Source organism: Brassica napus, chromosome C7, assembly GCF_020379485.1.
Source record: "Brassica napus cultivar Da-Ae chromosome C7, Da-Ae, whole genome shotgun sequence".
NCBI classification, from domain to species: Eukaryota; Viridiplantae; Streptophyta; class Magnoliopsida; order Brassicales; family Brassicaceae; genus Brassica; species Brassica napus.
The window spans coordinates 4317040-4333972 of NC_063450.1; the positions used below are offsets into that span (position 1 = coordinate 4317040).

Genomic DNA, 16933 nt, shown 5'->3' on the forward strand with positions numbered 1-16933 from the left:
ACCCCACACCTGCATTTTATCTACGAAAATGCCATTAACATTTTTTTTTTTTCGAAAATGGCTTCTTTACTGTCTCAACCTCATCTTCTTCAAGTATTTACAATATTGCCACTGCAATGAATAGTGGCAACAACCTTGTACGAACTGTTTGGAGCTTTTAATGCCCTTTAATGCACGTAAATCTCTTTACACTCTCTCTGTTTCAATTGTTATGAACTAAAAACAACATTTCTTTCACTTTCTCTCTTTATTCATCCAAAAAACTCAAGCTTTTGATTCAAAATATAGGCTATGGTTGACAGAGCCATATTTCTTTCGTTTTGACTTACGGTTGCTTTCGTTTGAGGTTCTGGGTGGTTGGAGAAGACCCTGTGTGCAAACGAAGTCATCTCACCTAGTTTAAGGTACGAATTTGAATTTTTTTTCAAGATCTGTTCGCGTAGAAGACTTACTAGTAAGTCATCTGTATGTAGAAGACTTACTGATGAGTCTTCTGGTCAAACGGACGACTTAAATTAAGTCGTCCAGCTTTGTTTGTTAAAAAAAACACTCCAGACGACTTATATAAGTCGTCTACGAGAAACGGGCTAGTTTTGCATTTGACCGAATCGTGTCAGATCTTTGACTATTTCTGGACGACTTATAATTCAGTCGTCTCTGGGAAAGTTAAAATTTCAATATTTTATGAAAACTTGACGACTTACGTGTAAGTCGTCCTAGGTTAGTTTTGTAATTGAAAAATAAAACTTCATAATTTAACTTTAACCAGACGACTTAATATAAAGTCGTCCCTCCAGAAGACTTAATTTAAAGTCGTCCGGGGAAAGCAAAGTCGTCCAGAATTTTTCCCAATTTTCTGGTCAAACCTTGCTTATCCCGGACGACCTTAAATTAAGTCGTTTAGCTGGACGACTTTCATCTAAGTCGTCTGGAGAAAGTTAAATTTCAAGTTTTATTTTTCAATTACAAAACTAACCTAGGACGACTTACACGTAAGTCGTCAAGTTTTCATAAAATATTGACATTTTAACTTTCCCAGAGACGACTGAATTATAAGTCGTCCAGAAATAGTCAAAGATCTGACACGATTCGGTCAAATGCAAAACTAGCCCGTTTCTCGTAGACGACTTATATATAAGTCGTCTGAAGTTTTTTTTTTAACAAACAAAGCCGGACGACTTAGAATTAAGTCGTCCCTTTTAATTTTCAATTGCAAAAGTGACCTCTTTAGACGACTTACCTTTAAGTCTTCTGGACGACTTAATGCTAAGTCGTCTGCGGCAATGTTTATTGAACTTCTTCATTTTCTCTATGTTTACTAATGTGTTTTATTTTGAATATTTGCAGATGATTTTTCAGTTACATGCAGTGTATGGAGAATGGTTGTTGAGAGATTTCCGTTGGGATTTTGTGGTTGATGATCTCAAAGGAGCAAGATTGTTTTTATTGAATGAAGATTCAACACATGCTGAACTTGTTGCAATGGCTCAAGAAGATTATAACCTTGACATGAGAACAGTGAGTGTGGAGATTAGCTACTCATTACCAGCAGAAATGATGATGGCTCCAGGCAGTCTTCCCATTCATGTTACAAGTGATAGACAAGTTCGAAACTTGCTAGAGATACTCAAAACCCATAGAGTATGTCTTTGTGTATCAAGCCGCAGCAAGGTCGAAACGGTTTCAGAGAAAAGGGATATTGATGAAGCTGGTGAATGGGAAAAAGATGTTGGTGATAATGATGAAGCTGGTGAATGGGAAGAAGATGTTGGTGATGATGATGAAGCTGGTGAATGGGAAGAAGATGTTGGTGATGATGATGAAGCTGATGAATGTTTTGAAGATGTTGGTGATAATGAGTTTGTTGAAGATGAAAATCAAGATGGGGAGGAGGAAAATGGGGAGGAGGATGCTGATAATTCTATTGTTGGTGAAACGGATCAGAATGGTGGGGATTACAGTCTTTATGGAGAGGTTCCAGATGAGGACGAGGAAGATGATGATAATATTTGTTTTGAAGAAATCAAAAAGACATATGCTAAGACAAATGCTATTGAAGGAGGAAAATCGAATGGTACCAGTATCTATGTCAACCAGAGTTTTGTTAGCAAGGGTGCACTGCTTTCAGAGCTGCGGTTGGCAGCAGTGAGGGGTAAGTTTTCTTTCAGATTATACAAATCAACGAAAACTCTCGTTGTGGCAACATGTCGGGTTAGCTATTGTGGATGGAAGGTCAGAGCGAGTGTCAAACATGGGACAAACACGTTTTGGGTAACAAAGTATGTGGAAAAACATTTATGCTCAGTGGGAGACCGAATCGCTCAGCGGAGACACTGTACTCCGAAGTATGTAGGTAGTCTTTTCATTGATCGTGTTGGAATCATTGATGGGATAACTCCGCAGCATATCACTGATGCAATGAGGAACATGTTTGGCATGGCGCTTGATTACACCACTTCATACAGAGCACTGTTATATGCACAAAGATTGGTGAGAGGATCAGCAGAAGAAGGGTATTCGCGTCTGGCATCATATCTCGAGCAAATCTCCATTGCAAATCCTGATTCTATCACGGCGATAGAACTTGATTCTATGAAAAGATTTAAGTATCTATTTCTCTCTTTTGGAGCTTCTATCAAAGGTTTTAAGTATCAGAGAAGGGTCATTGTGGTGGATGGAACTCACCTAAGTGGAAAGTATGGAGGAACTATGTTAGTTGCAGCCGCACAAGATGGCAATTTTCAGATATTCCCATTGGCTTTTGGGATCGTGGATGAGGAAGATGTACCTTCTTGGGAATGGTTTTTCACAAAATTGGCTAGTTGTATATCTCATGACAAGCCTCTGGTGATAGTCTCCGACCGGTACAAGGCCATTAAAAGTGCGTGTGATAAGGTGTTTCCTTGGGCAACCCGAGGAATATGTTATTATCACCTTCAAGATAACATTGTCAAAAAGTTTAAAGGGAAACATCTCATGTACTTGGTGAAAGGGGCTGCTTATGCTCACACGGTTTACGATTTTGACCGGTACATGGCTGAGATACGGAGTGCAAACCCGGAACTTGCAACGTATTTGGAGAAAGCCGACGTCAGGCTATGGTCAAGGGTTTATTGTAAGGGGAACAGGTTCAACATAAAAACAAGCAACATTGCTGAATCTATTAATTCCGCACTGAAGCGAGCAAGAGGATTTCCGATTACGTTCCTGCTGGAGTTCATAAGGCAGAAGTTAGGAAAATGGTATTGGAAAAGGAGACAAGATGCTTTGAGTCTCACAACTGAACATAGCCGGGGTGTTGAATACTTGCTTGCTGTTCGAGAAGAGATAGCGGATACGATGACGGTCGAACCAATTGATGGATGGCATTTCTTTGTCAGAAGCAAACTTATGGAGGATCATGCGGAAGCCACTCTGGCGGACGGTCCCTAGCAATCAGGATAAAGAAACTAGGCTACTTTTGGCCAACGATCGCCGATGATAGCGAACAATTCGCGCTAAAATGCGACAAATGCCAAAGGCACACACCGATGATACATCAACCAACTCAAAAACTATCTACCATATCTTCACCATATCCTTTTATGAAATGGTCCATGGACGTAGTAGGCCCGCTAGTACCTTCAGGGCCGGCCCAATTGCGATTCCTTATGGTATTAACCGACTATTTCACCAAGTGGATCGAAGCCGAAGCATTCTCCAACGTCACCTCTACGACGGTAACCAGCTTCATTTGGAAAAACATCATCTGTCGACATGGTTTACTGTACGAGATAGTAACCGACAATGGACCACAATTCATCTCAAAAATATTCAACGATTTATGCGTAAAGTGGAAAATCAAGATTAAGGCCGCGAGCCCCGATACCCAAAATGCAACGGTCATGCCGAAGCTGCAAATAAAACTATAATGAACAACCTCAAGAAAAGACTCTACCTCAAGAAAGAGAGGTGGGGCAAAGAACTGCACGGTGTCCTATGGGCCTATAGAACGACCCCCCACACAGCAACCCAAGAAACACCGTTCTCGCTGTCTTACGGAATCGAAGCCGTAATCCCAGCCGAAATCGAGGTCCTGAGTCAGCGACGAGGAATATGTCCAGAAGACGCCGAACTCAACGAAGAGCTGTTAATCCACCAGTTAGATATGATCGAGGAACGACAAGAAAAAGCAGCAATACGCGTGCAAAATTAACAACAAGCCGCGGCACGTTATTACGACTCCAATGTAAGAAACCGCGCTTTCTCCGCAGGCGACCTAGTTCTCCGAAAAGTGTTCGACAGAACGAAAGAACCGGGAGCAGGAAAACTAGGAACAAGATTGGAAGGACCATACAAAGTAACCAAAGAAATCCGAACCAGAGTCTACGAGCTAGAAAATGCAAAACTGGTCTTCCAGAAATGAGACCTTAGAACGCCTACAACTTAAAGAAATACTACAAGTAGTGCAAACCCGAACCTCGACCATCACTGTCAAGCTTCGAGCTGGGAGGCTACCGATGCCTACAGCTGCCTACAGCTCAGTCAAAAAGAAACGGAACTACGTAAAAGCTTGATCCCTCGAAGAGGGTACGTAGGCAGCTCGACACCGAGCGCAGCCCAAACAACCGAACAAACATTTGTTATTGTTCTTCTATTACTTAGAATACTCAGTCCCTAAATGTAGCCTGTTCAATTGACTTGCTATCAGGCCATACAAAGGCCCACAAAACAGATTCCTGAACAGTCTCTGTTAAATTAAATCAAAACATACGATTAAAGAGGTATTATCCCATAATCTGTCGAAGACATATATATGTTTCTTCAACAACAAAAACACAAAAAGAAAAGTAGAACATATCAAACTTCAAACTAAGTAAAATTAACCTTCGCGTCAATCCTAACTGACCGAATCTCCAGAAATCTCAGGAAGATCGAGGCGACTAAGAGAAGGGTCCGACACCAAAGCAAGACCGTAATCAACTTCGAGCGAAATATCCAGGTCTTTAAGACGCTCCAACTCCACCTCGAACTCGAAGCCACCCTCATTATACTCAGTCAAAGCCTCAATACGAGCTCGCACCTCTTGCAAACGAATTTCCGCAGCCGTTTCCTTTTTCTTCTGCTCCAACTTGTTCTTCACTACATCCAGAACCCCATCATATTCTCGAGCAAGAGAGAGACAAGCAAGGTGGCGCTCTTTGCGAGCTTGCCTATCTCGACCTTCGATCTCTCGCCTATGCTTCTCCTTCATCGAGTCAAGATCGCTTTGAATAGCGACCTTCTCTGCCTCAGCAGCAGCCAACTTCCTCTTCGACTCCTCAATCTCCGCTTCCCGCTGCCTGTCCGCCTCCCGAGCAACCTCCAACTCACCTCGAAGCTGTTGGATCGTGAGAAGATGACCCGCGATCTCCTCCTTACTTGGAAAATTAGCCAATCGCCCCTCCATTAAATTGGCGTATTCGTTGCTCGCCTCCATAGCCTAAGCAAAAACGATAACATCAGAGATCGTCATCCCGTTCAATAAAGCACCGAAGAAAGATAACGTACCTTGGCATTCGAAACTACCATCCGAACATAGGCATCACGCTCTCGCATACGCTCCAGAGAAGGGAGCTCGCATCCTTCCGCTCTGATCTTACGCCAGATCGCAGCGAGGGAATCGGGGTTCTCAAGGATAAGAATCTCGTTATCATATGAAAACGCCCACGAAGAGGCTTCGGGCACGTTCGAAAGACGGAGGCCAGGGTTAATCCGCGAAGTACATTCACCAGAAACGCGTAACAGTGGAGGAAGTCCCGAGCTCGATGACCCCGAAGTCACAGTGTTAATCTCCTCCAAGACCCGACGTCGACGTCGGTGAGTCAATGAATCGACCTCGTCGTTAAGAGCTCGATCGCCAGCAGAACTCGCCGAGTTATCCAATGCCTTACGAGTCCCGCCGGCAGGGATAGCAATCGACACCGGCCTAGCCAGAAGGCCAGGAGACTGAGCCTGCAACCTCGATCTAAGAACCGGCCCGCGCTGAACTTTTTCAGCTCGCTCTAACGACCCGACCTCAGAAGACTCATCAGGACGATCGAGCAACACCTCCTTCTCCTTATTCCCTAAAAACAAAACGACCCTCGAAGGATTTAGAATCGAGATAATGAAGTATCTCAAAATCTTGTCAAGAGAAGGACAACTTACTCTTGTTGCCACGACCTTTCTTGGGCTGAACGGGAGCCACCAAGGCAACAGGAGTAGCACGGTTCACACCCGGCGGTAGAGCATAAGCGGTTCGAATTCGGTCATGAGTAAAAGCGAGCCATCGAGGACTGCCACGTCGCAAAGTAGCCATTAACCCACGAAGCTCGGGAGTCATGGGCGCACGGCCGAAGGGCTCTACAGATAAAAAAGAGAGGAGACTTTTAAAAGGGAAAAGGCTAAAAGACGATCAGGAGAGGAGACTTTTAAAAGGGAAAAGGCTAAAAGACGATCAGGAGCAGACATTATTCGCAAAAAAAAAACTTACCAATGTCGTCGGACCATTCCCTAGGGATCCTCTCAAAATCAAAATCCCCGACCGACGTCGGGTTAACCTTAAAAACAAAGAACTTTTCTCTCCATCGATCATCTTTATTGGGAATGCCTTCAATAATAACACGACCAGAGCGAGGAGCAAGAATCATCGTGCCAGGAAAGCCATTGTTCCGCTTTATAGCGAACAATTGCTTCAACTCCCTGAGGCCGAACTCAAGACCTTCCTCCTGAGCTCGGACCCAGGAGGCCAAGAAATAGCGAAAAAAGTTAGGCGCCATTTGGGTAAACGACATCTTAAGCTCCACCAACGCCTCAAGAAGAAAACGAGGAAGAGGAAATGATAAGCTGTCGTCCTCGAAATGCGACATATAGGCTCCACAGTACCCCGGTCTCCGGAGTTTCGCCGTCTTCAGGAAATTCAATTTCGACGGCATAATCGACCCCCCCCCCCCAGAGTTCGTAGATAGCCTCGATGTGTTTCGCCTTGAGAATTGTCTTGAGGTGGGGACCAAATTTCTCGACTGCCATAGGTTCGAATCGAGAAGAAATGTCGCGAAAGAGAGAGTAAGAGAAAGAAGAACTGCTATTAGAGAAGACGGCGCACTCTGTAGAATCAGTATATATACAAAAAAAAAGAAGAAAAAATAGTTCCCGAAGTAGTTAATTGAAGCTAGCCACAAACCTCCGATCTCAGCCACACGATTTAAACAATGGCTGACCAGTCAAATCAAGCCGATGCGCGTGGTATCCTATTTCCCAATGTCGGACTAAGACGGTTTTCGCCTTTTCGGTTTCTCAACAAACCAAAAAAGGCCGAGGGACAAATGTTGGACCCAATGTTGGTCAATACAGTAATGGGCCACGACCAAATATGTGGGCCGTGAGAAACTAAGGCCCATAGCAAGCATGCGAGCTCGAGAGGAAGCCCTCAAGGTCCCGGAGATCGCGGAACAAGAGACGAAGATCGCGGAGCAGTTACGAAGAGGACGAAGTCGACTCATTATAAAGAGAGAGCTACACACATACATCGACCTTGTTTTCATTCCCATCTTAGATCTTTTCTTTATCGATTTCATTTGTAACATCCGATCTAGTTCAACTCATTGTATTTGATCTTATTCATCAATAAAGTCCATTTTTACCTACTGGAAACTGATTACATCGTTGTGTTCTAAATATATTGTTGCCTACATCATTTATCTTCCCTAGATTAAACTCCCGGTCACTATCAAATACTTAGTGTAGATTTTAGGATCTACAATACCATAAACCGAGTAATTTCAAGCCTTGATTTTCATGAAGTGCTACACAGAAGAGAAAGATGACGTTGAGGTTGGGAAACATGTCTTTTATTTCAGTATGGGTGTTTTCTTTTATACTTTATCAATAAGTTCTATGAGCATAATATGGGATTGGGTAGTTTATGTTTCATGGTTCTTTTTTTGAAATTTATGTATGCTTTAAGAGGCGCTGGTCTGTCCTCAATATGGAATAAACTTTTATTTTTGGGTTACTGGTTTGTGCTCCTCACTGTTGTCAAGCCTTAGCAGCATGTTTTTCTCATTTGGGCTATGGTAATTGGTGTTATTATGTGCTTTAAGGGACCCCTGTTCCTAAAGATACAGGGTATGCGTTCCCTGTGGGATGGTGAAAGAAGGGATCAGTCAGCTTCATTACGCCAGTTTAGGCTTCACCAGACCACCAAATGTGAAGGAATCTACAGGTTCAAGTTGTACGGCCAGAATAGTTATAGAGGTTTGGTTATTTGGTTTTGTTGGAGATCAAGGGATCCAGTTCATTGGCTTACGGGAGAGAACACATGTTTTTAATCGACATGTAAGTAGTTTGGATTTGTTGGTTTACTGGATTTGCTTAAATGATTACCAAATATATATTTGCTTGCGGCTTCTTCATGGGAATAGGCAAAAAAGCTGGAAAAAATTACACTGTAACATACTTTTCTTCTCTCTTAACACTTTAGCATACTTTATGCTTGTGGTGTACTTCTAGGTTACAAAATTCCTAAATTACCCTTTCAATTCTAACTAGAATGAGTTGATCCCATTTAACTAAATTGTTGTCTGGGTTTTTTTATTTTCTCTTCTCTTTTTTTCTCTTCTATTCCTCTTCTTCTCATCTTCATCACTGAAAAAAACAAAGACATAGTAAATATCAACCACCAATTATGAGATTTAATGTTCTTTTGTTTCTTGTCTTTTACTCCTCTATTTTTAGATTTATTAATTTTTCAAATCTGGAAAAATGGTGATGTTATAACAGAAGATGATGGCGTGACGAATTGGTGGTGGTGGCGTGACGAATCATTGGTCTCCTCATTGCCGGTGACAGAACGTGAAGGAGGAACAGAAAAGCTTGATGGTGGAGGACGAGACAAGACGTGGTCACGCTGGACTGGTGCTGTTAGACAGAGAAGTCACCGGAGTGACTACACCAACTTTGACCATAACCAAAAATGTGCAAAAACCTATACCTACGACCACACCGACTTTGACCATAACCTCTCTTTTCACAACCAAAATCCCGACCACACCACCCACCGATCTGCTATTCATAAAGTCTTTGACCATATGATTATTGGCCCTGATCTCTCTTCTCTCAATCGCAACTTTGACACAACACGTTTAATATTGACCACATCATCAAGTCTGGCCATAAAATCTCTCTTCTCTTGTCCATCTTTTTTTATGATTTGTATTTACGTTAACAAGAGCCCTCAAATCAAATTAGCTTAAATCATATCTTATGGTTACTATTGAAGTCTAATACCCAATAAACCTAACAACAATTAATAACAACTAAAGAAACTAACTAGATGTTTAAACCATCTCCACTCTAGTCACGATTTCTCTTTCTTACCCAAGGGTATTTTCGTCAGACAAAAGCAACTAAAATCCAAAAGTAAGGCAAATAGTACACCTCAAGTGTAAAATGCCTAAATATGTTAAGTTTCTTGAAAAAGTAACTCATTATGTAACTCTCTCGCTGGTTAGTATTTGGAGCTTATCATAAAACTAATCGAATAATGTTTAAGGGTGTTGGTATTACGGTTTTTTCAAGGATTGATAGGGTCTCCCATTTGGTGTGGTATTGGCTACAAGTGGGCCAAAGGTTTTGGATTATTCGATTGCAAAATAACGAGAAGTAGTTACGGATCAAGACAAACTCTCTCTGGCGCCCTTATCGAGACAGTCTGAGTAAACCAAACTCTCTCTGGCGCCTTTATCGAGACAGTCTGAGTAAACCCGGTTTCACTACCCACGGTTTGCAGCTACCCGGTTTGCTTCCCCTTTTGGCAATGTTTTCGTATCACCTTTCCCTCTGATTTTTTCACCAACTTGGTTTCTTTCACCTTTCGGAAAACTTTTCAAAATTTGCAATACCACTGGTTGTAATTCTTCCTCACCGTTTCGCCGGCAATGGCCGGCAAGGCATCTGCCTTCCCCACCAAGTGTCCTAAACACCAGCCTTGGCTTCCTACCCCCCCACAAGATGATCTAACCTCCCTCCAGGACTGTTACAGAGGGCTTAGATTCGACTGTCACTCCTCTAAATCTAAACCTTGACTTTGCACCTATTTCATACTCTGCTTCACCTCGCTTCTAAGTTCCAACATCTATACTTTGGCAACCTGATAGTCACCTCAAAACCTACTACCGTGCACCGTACGGAAGACAACATCAACACTTCCCACAGGCCTGTCTCTGTCTCCCTTTGCATCCCTAGTTTGCAATGGCTAGACGCTTTACGGCTGAGGAAAAGGGTAAAACCATCACAGGAAACCCAACAGCTCCCCAGAGAATCAGAATACGTGCTCCTGACTTTGATCCATCAGAACTCATCAAAGACAACTTACTCACACTGGTCGGACGTCTCACTAACCCTAGGGAACAAAAGATGAGTTCGGTCTTACCTTATTTGGCTAAGAAATGGGACGTCGATCCATCATCCGGCTCTGACCTAGGAAGAGACTGCTTTCAGTTTCGTTTTGAGGCGGAGGAAGACATTCAGGAGGTCTTGCATAACAGACCCTATCAATTTGGACGATGGATGCTCATCGTCCAACGATGGGAACCAATCATCTCACCAACTTTCCCATCTCAGATACCGTTCTGGATAAATATCAGAGGCATCCCTTTGCATTACTGGCATGAGAAAGTGGTCAGAAACATTGGCCTGGAACTTGGAGAACTTGAGAGCTATGCCGTCACACGGTCCTCAGCACGCGTCAGGGTTATTGTGGATGGCCTGAAACCTTTGGCAATGGAAACCCACTCTGGATTTCGATACTGGCGAAGAAAGTATAATCACTCTGGAGTATGAGAGATTGGGAAATCACTGCACCTACTGCTTTCGTCTCTCCCACCTACAATCCCAGTGCCCTGAGAAACCAAGTGATGCCGCAAACACTCATACTGATAATGGTGTAGCTCCTATGCAACGAACGGAATCTCTAACCGCCAGGCGCTCCCCCTGCGGGAGTCTAGGGCGCACATTATGCCGCAGAATCGACCGTTTCAACAAAGATACGACCGTCATGGGAGACCATTCGGTGAGAGAATCTCAGCAGCTGCACCTAGCCCAACGGGACCGAGGAATAAGTTAGCCCCCCCAGCTAAACCTGCTATTCAGACTGCAGCAAATGAGATCTCTGCGCCCCCAAATGAGCAGAGAGAACATGCTTACTACTCCCCACCATACTCAAGGCGCCGTCTGCATCAAAATGGAGGAGAGCATCGACAGGAGGATAGAGACAACCATCGTAACTCCCCGAGACTTCAGTGGAAAGCCAAATCCACACTAGCGGATCAGGAAGCAACCTCGCAACGAAGGAATAGCCACTCACCCAGGCCCTCTTTAGGACGTAATTTAGACAGGACGGACTTCCCACCACTCAATGAAGGCATAACAAACGCAACTACAGTCGGAGCAACAAACAGCCGATCATCTCACCCCCAATGGAGAACAAAACCATCAGTTCCAGATCATGAAGCAACAGCTCAACGATCACAAAAGGGCGCCTCCAGACAACATTCAGAACAGGTCCTGGTCGCGAATAATGTCTTGACGCCCCCGAACATTCCATCTAGAGAAAAGGTGATGGAAGAGCTGAGAGAAGTTACTCTACAGTATCTGAACGTCGACGACCCAACAGAGAGGGCAGCTAGACAACAACGAGTGATGCAAAGCGAACTGGACGGTACAGTGGAAGAAACCGCAGCGAATATTATCCAAGCTTCAACCAACGCGGCTCTCGCATCCCCAGCACCTACTAACCACCAGGATACGGCCCTTTTTTCTCAGACAACAAGTCCCAGTAATGGGGGTGTAAACCCAGTGAGAAGAAGAGGCAGGCCGGCTAGGTCGGGAGCGTCTTGTACCCATGTTAGGCTCAGTCCAAAAGTCTATGCTGGTATGGGATCCAAAAAAAGAAATCTGAACCAGCTACAAACCTCGCCGGGAACTTCCAAAGCCCAAGCGCCAAAACCCGCAAGGAAGCAGAGAAGAACTACCGCCTCCACAGCTCCGCCAATTACACTGATCCCGCCAGTAGCAAAACCGCAGATGGATTTTCATCTGCGAAATCGCTATCTTCCTTAGCAATGCTAAGCTGGAACTGTCGTGGACTGGGGAACCCCACGACAGTTCAGCGGATCAAGGAGCTTAATCAACAAGCTTCCCTTGATATAATCTTCCTCATGGAAACAAAGAATCTGGATGCCTTCGTACTGCAAGAGCTTGACTTCCTTGGGGCAGAGCATAGACATTTGGTTCCCCCGGAGAGGCCGAATAGTGGCGGACTTGCCCTCTTTTGGAAGCAAGACATAGATTTACAGATTCTCTCTTCATCCAAGAATGTAATAGATACTATCATTAATCATAAAGGGTCATCTTTCTTTGCAACCTTTGTCTATGGAGATCCTGAAACACAACACCGGTTTATGGTATGGGACCTCCTTATATCACTCTCCCTATCACGAAACTCTGCATGGATATTAGCCGGAGATTTTAACGAGATCATAGACAACAGCGAGAAATCTGGCGGACCGGAGAGAGCAGAAGGCTCGTTTGGAGCCTTTCGGAATATGCTTTCCAATTGCAACCTATTCGACCTCAAACACACGGGCATCTCTTTATCGTGGAGAGGGCGTCGACGAACTCACCTTGTATTCTGTCGGCTCGACAGGGTCCTAGTTAACCCAGCATGGTCAGACTGTTTTCCTACGGGCAGATGCCATTACCTGAATTTTGATACGTCAGACCACAGACCAGTGATCACGGTCTTTGACTCAGCAAAGCGACGCAAGAACCGGCTATTCAGGTATGACCGCAGATTGAAAGATAACGCTGAGGTTAGAAATCTAATTGCTGAAGTCTGGAATGCTGATCCCAACTTATCCATGGACGCGAAGCTTTCGCGATGCCGCAAAGCTATCGCAACGTGGTCTAGAGAACAGTCTTTCAACAGCAAAGAAGCTATAAATCAGTTAAAGCTGAGCCTAGAAACGGCCATGATCGACCCCCAGGGAGATGATTCCATCATCACATCTCTTAACGCCAAGCTTCACATTGCATACAGAGATGAAGAAGAATTTTGGCGGCAACGCAGCAGAATTATGTGGCTCTCTGCAGGGGATAAAAATTTGGGGTTCTTCCATGCGATGGCCAAGGGACGCAGAGCACGCAACAGGATGTCAGTCATAGAGGATTCTGAGGGAAAGGCTTTCTTCGAAGAGGATCAAATTGCAGACCAGATTTCTTCTTATTTCAATGCCATGTTCACTTCAGAAAACCATGGCGGGCCCTCAGACTTGACGAAGGACATTGTGCACTCAGCATTCAAACCGAGCCTCTCAGGTGAAGTGAATCAGAGCCTCGGTACAACTCCAGAGGCTGACGAGATCAAACATGCCCTCTTCTTTATCCATCCGGACAAGGCTTCGGGACCGGATGGATTCTCCGCGAGCTTTTTCCATTCAAATTGGAACACAATCGGACAGTCACTTATTACGGAGGTGCAGGCTTTCTTCAGGACAGGGGTTATGCCACCAACAACAAACGTCACCTATATTAGACTGATACCGAAGATCACAGGTGCGAAGAGTGTAGCTGACTACCGGCCAATAGCGCTGTGTAACGTCACATACAAAGTCATCACCAAGATTATTTCACTCCGTATCAAAGCTACCCTTCAAGGAATCATCTGGGAAACGCAATCAGCCTTTGTACCCGGTCGAGCTATCTCCGACAATGTACTCATTACTCATGAGATCCTCCATACTCTTAAAAACTCCGAGGCTGTGGTGAATTGCTCTATGGCGGTCAAGACTGATATGAGTAAAGCTTATGATCGGTTAGAGTGGAATTTCATCGAGACGGTGCTACTAAGATTCGGGTTTGCGTCTCATCTGGTCGCCTTAATCATGCAATGCGTTACATCAGTGACATACTCCTTCCTAGTTAACGACTCTGTTCATGGAAGAGTGATACCGTCAAGAGGCATTCGACAAGGCGACCCGCTATCCCCGTATCTCTTCATTCTTTGTGGAGAGATCCTTTCCGGTTTGTGCAAACGAGCTCAAAGAAGCGGTCATCTAGCCGGTCTCAGAATTTCTATACCAGCCCCCCGACTGAATCATCTCTTGTTTGCGGATGATACCATGTTCTTCCTCAATACAGATGAAGAGAGCTGCTCGGCACTGATGCATATCCTTGAACAGTACAAGATGGCGTCGGGCCAATTGATCAATGCTACGAAATCCTCCATCACCTTCTCAGCCAAGACCCCGCAGGTAATACGGCACCGTGTTAAAATACACCTTGGGATTGAAAAGGAAGGAGGAACGGGCAAGTATTTGGGTCTCCCGAAACACTTCGGTCGGCGAAAAAGGGACCTTTTTACCGGAATTGTCGACCGTATCAGAAGCAAAGCGGCTTCTTGGGCTACACGTCGCCTATCAAGCGCTGGCAAACTGGTTATGTTGAAGTCTGTACTTACAGCGGTTCCTTCTTTCTCTATGACGTGCTTCCTCCTTCCTATGAGCTTATGCGATCAAATCCAATCCACTCTAACGAGATTTGGGTGGCTTGGGAGAAGCTTATCAAGCCTAAAGCTCACGGAGGGTTAGGTATTAGAGATATTCAGGCCTTCAAAAAGGCACTGCTGGCCAAACAAACTTGGCGGATCATCACAAAACCCGACTGCCTGCTGTCCCGCATACTAAGAGGCAAATACTGTACTAACGCTTCTTTCCTCCAGGTTTCTGAAACAAAGACAATGTCGCACGGATGGAGGAGCATCATTGCGGGTAGAGATCTATTGGTTACCCGACTGGGTAAGGTCATAGGGAATGGGGAAGGAACACGGGTCTGGAAGGACCCTTGGCTAAGACTTGATCACCCTACTGTCCCGTTTGGACCAGTAAAAGAAAGCGACCAAGATTTGTTTGTATCTGATCTCATCTGCAGAGGAAGTGGAGAATGGAATATCAACCAAATAACAAGCATTATGCCACATCTTCTTCCTGAGATCCTCTGTATCAGACCAAGTATTACGGGAGCACCTGATTTTTATGCGTGGCTAGATTCAAAGACAGGAGTATACTCGGTTAAGTCTGGGTACTTCGTAGCAGCCTCTATGATCCAGGTTGAGGACAACGAAGCCACTGAAGCTCAACGAATTACGGAGCAAGCGTTAAACAAAGGCATCTGGACCTGCAAGACCTCCCCAAAGCTTCATCTATTCTTATGGAAGATATTCCATGGAGCCCTGCCGCTGGGAGAAAATCTAGCAAAACGGGGAATGCTTACCAACATTTCTTGTAGACGCTGTGGTGAACTAGAGACGGCGGATCACATCTTCCTCCACTGTGCGTTCACACGTCGAATCTGGTCAGCAAGTATCTGGAGAAACGAGTTCATACTGACAGATACATCTACTCTTGCAACAATTTTTCTGGAGTCAGCGAACTACATCAACCTTCCGCCATTAGGAATCAAAGAAACGATCTTCCCATGGATTTGCTGGGCAATTTGGACAGCAAGGAACTACCTTATCTTCGAGAACAGGAATTTTGAACCTATTGATATTCTCTCCAAAGCCATTGCTAACGCCCGGGAATGGAATGCAGCGCAACTACCAGGCCTTGATCCTCCTATCGCACGGAATCCTCGATTACCACCGACACTCACGATCACCACAGAACCGGCCTGCTTCACTGACGCAGCCTGGCACTCATCCACGAACAGAGTAGGGTGTGGCTGGTATATCCTAACACCTGAGAAGACTATCACTCTACAAGGCACCCGTATGTTTGAACACATCTCATCACCTCTGATGGCTGAAGCACTCGCCATCCGGTCAGCCCTCCTCCACGCCCTCGACGCTGGAATCACTTTAATCTGCATCAAGTCAGACTGTCAGGCACTCATCAATGCTCTCTCCTCGAAGTATCACTCGGCGGATATCTACGGAATCATTCGGGACATCGAGGCTCTATCTTATCGTTTTTCTCGCATTTCTTTTAGTTTCATTCCGCGATCACAAAACTCTATGGCTGATACTTTAGCCAAATCTGCTATGTACTCTGCTTTCTCCAACTAGTTTTGGTTGGAGGTCTAATTAATTAATTCTCGTGTTCAAAAAAAAAAACAAATTTCTTTTTTCTTTGTTTTTTTGCTCGATGGCTTCGGTTACATAGGGAATGGAAGGGAGATCACAATCAGCAGAGGTTATTATTTGGGGTAATACGATCAGGCTGGGCATTATGGTCATGGTTTTCGTTTTTTTCTATTTTGTTGGATTGTGAGTTTGATCACATCCCCTATATATTATTTGAGAAGCATTTACAACATTTTTTTGTAGCCACATGTCATCAGTAGAATGATTCTTAGAATCATTAGAGAAATATGTTGGTCCATCTAATTATATAATAATATTTTTATTAAACTAACAATAAATTCATCATTAATGTACTTTATTATTTCCTTAAATAAAATTTACGGAATTGCCTAATGTGGCTAAAGTATATATGGCAATTAATGATTTTGAATAATAAAGATTTGATAAAAAATAGTGTATCTTCTATCATATTTGTTTAATTTTAAACTATTAAATAAATTAAACAACCACAAAACCATATAATAAAAATTAAGATTTTTATGTATATATTATATTTTGAATTTTTACAAACAACTATAAATTACTAAAACTGTTAAAAGTCTCACATTCAAATTTTATGATCTATGGTTCAAAATTTTTGTTATGACAAAATACAAATGATTACAAAAATTATATAAGTAAAAAGTCTAATTTAATTAATTATTAAGATTAATATATATATCGTTTTAAATTAAACTATAAACCATGTAAAATACAATATTTTAGTTTCAAAATTTACTTTGAACAATTTTT

General features: G+C 43.6%; 2 protein-coding genes across 2 annotated transcripts; one reads left to right on the plus strand and one right to left on the minus strand.

Moving 5' to 3' along the window:
• Positions 1-4879: 4879 nt before the first annotated feature.
• On the minus strand, positions 4880-6935 carry LOC106354951. The gene is made up of 4 exons (XM_048763909.1): positions 6494-6935; positions 6169-6363; positions 5530-6086; positions 4880-5461 (listed from the first exon to the last, which is right to left on the minus strand). Exons 1-4 carry the CDS (start codon positions 6933-6935, stop codon positions 4880-4882), a joined length of 1776 nt encoding a protein of 591 aa, XP_048619866.1.
• A 4081-nt stretch (positions 6936-11016) lies between these two features.
• On the plus strand, positions 11017-16123 carry LOC106354952. Its single transcript, XM_013794987.1, has 3 exons — positions 11017-11856; positions 11952-14312; positions 14444-16123. The coding sequence occupies exons 1-3, from the start codon at positions 11017-11019 to the stop codon at positions 16121-16123; spliced, it is 4881 nt and encodes a 1626-aa protein (XP_013650441.1).
• The last annotated feature ends 810 nt before the right edge of the window (positions 16124-16933 follow it).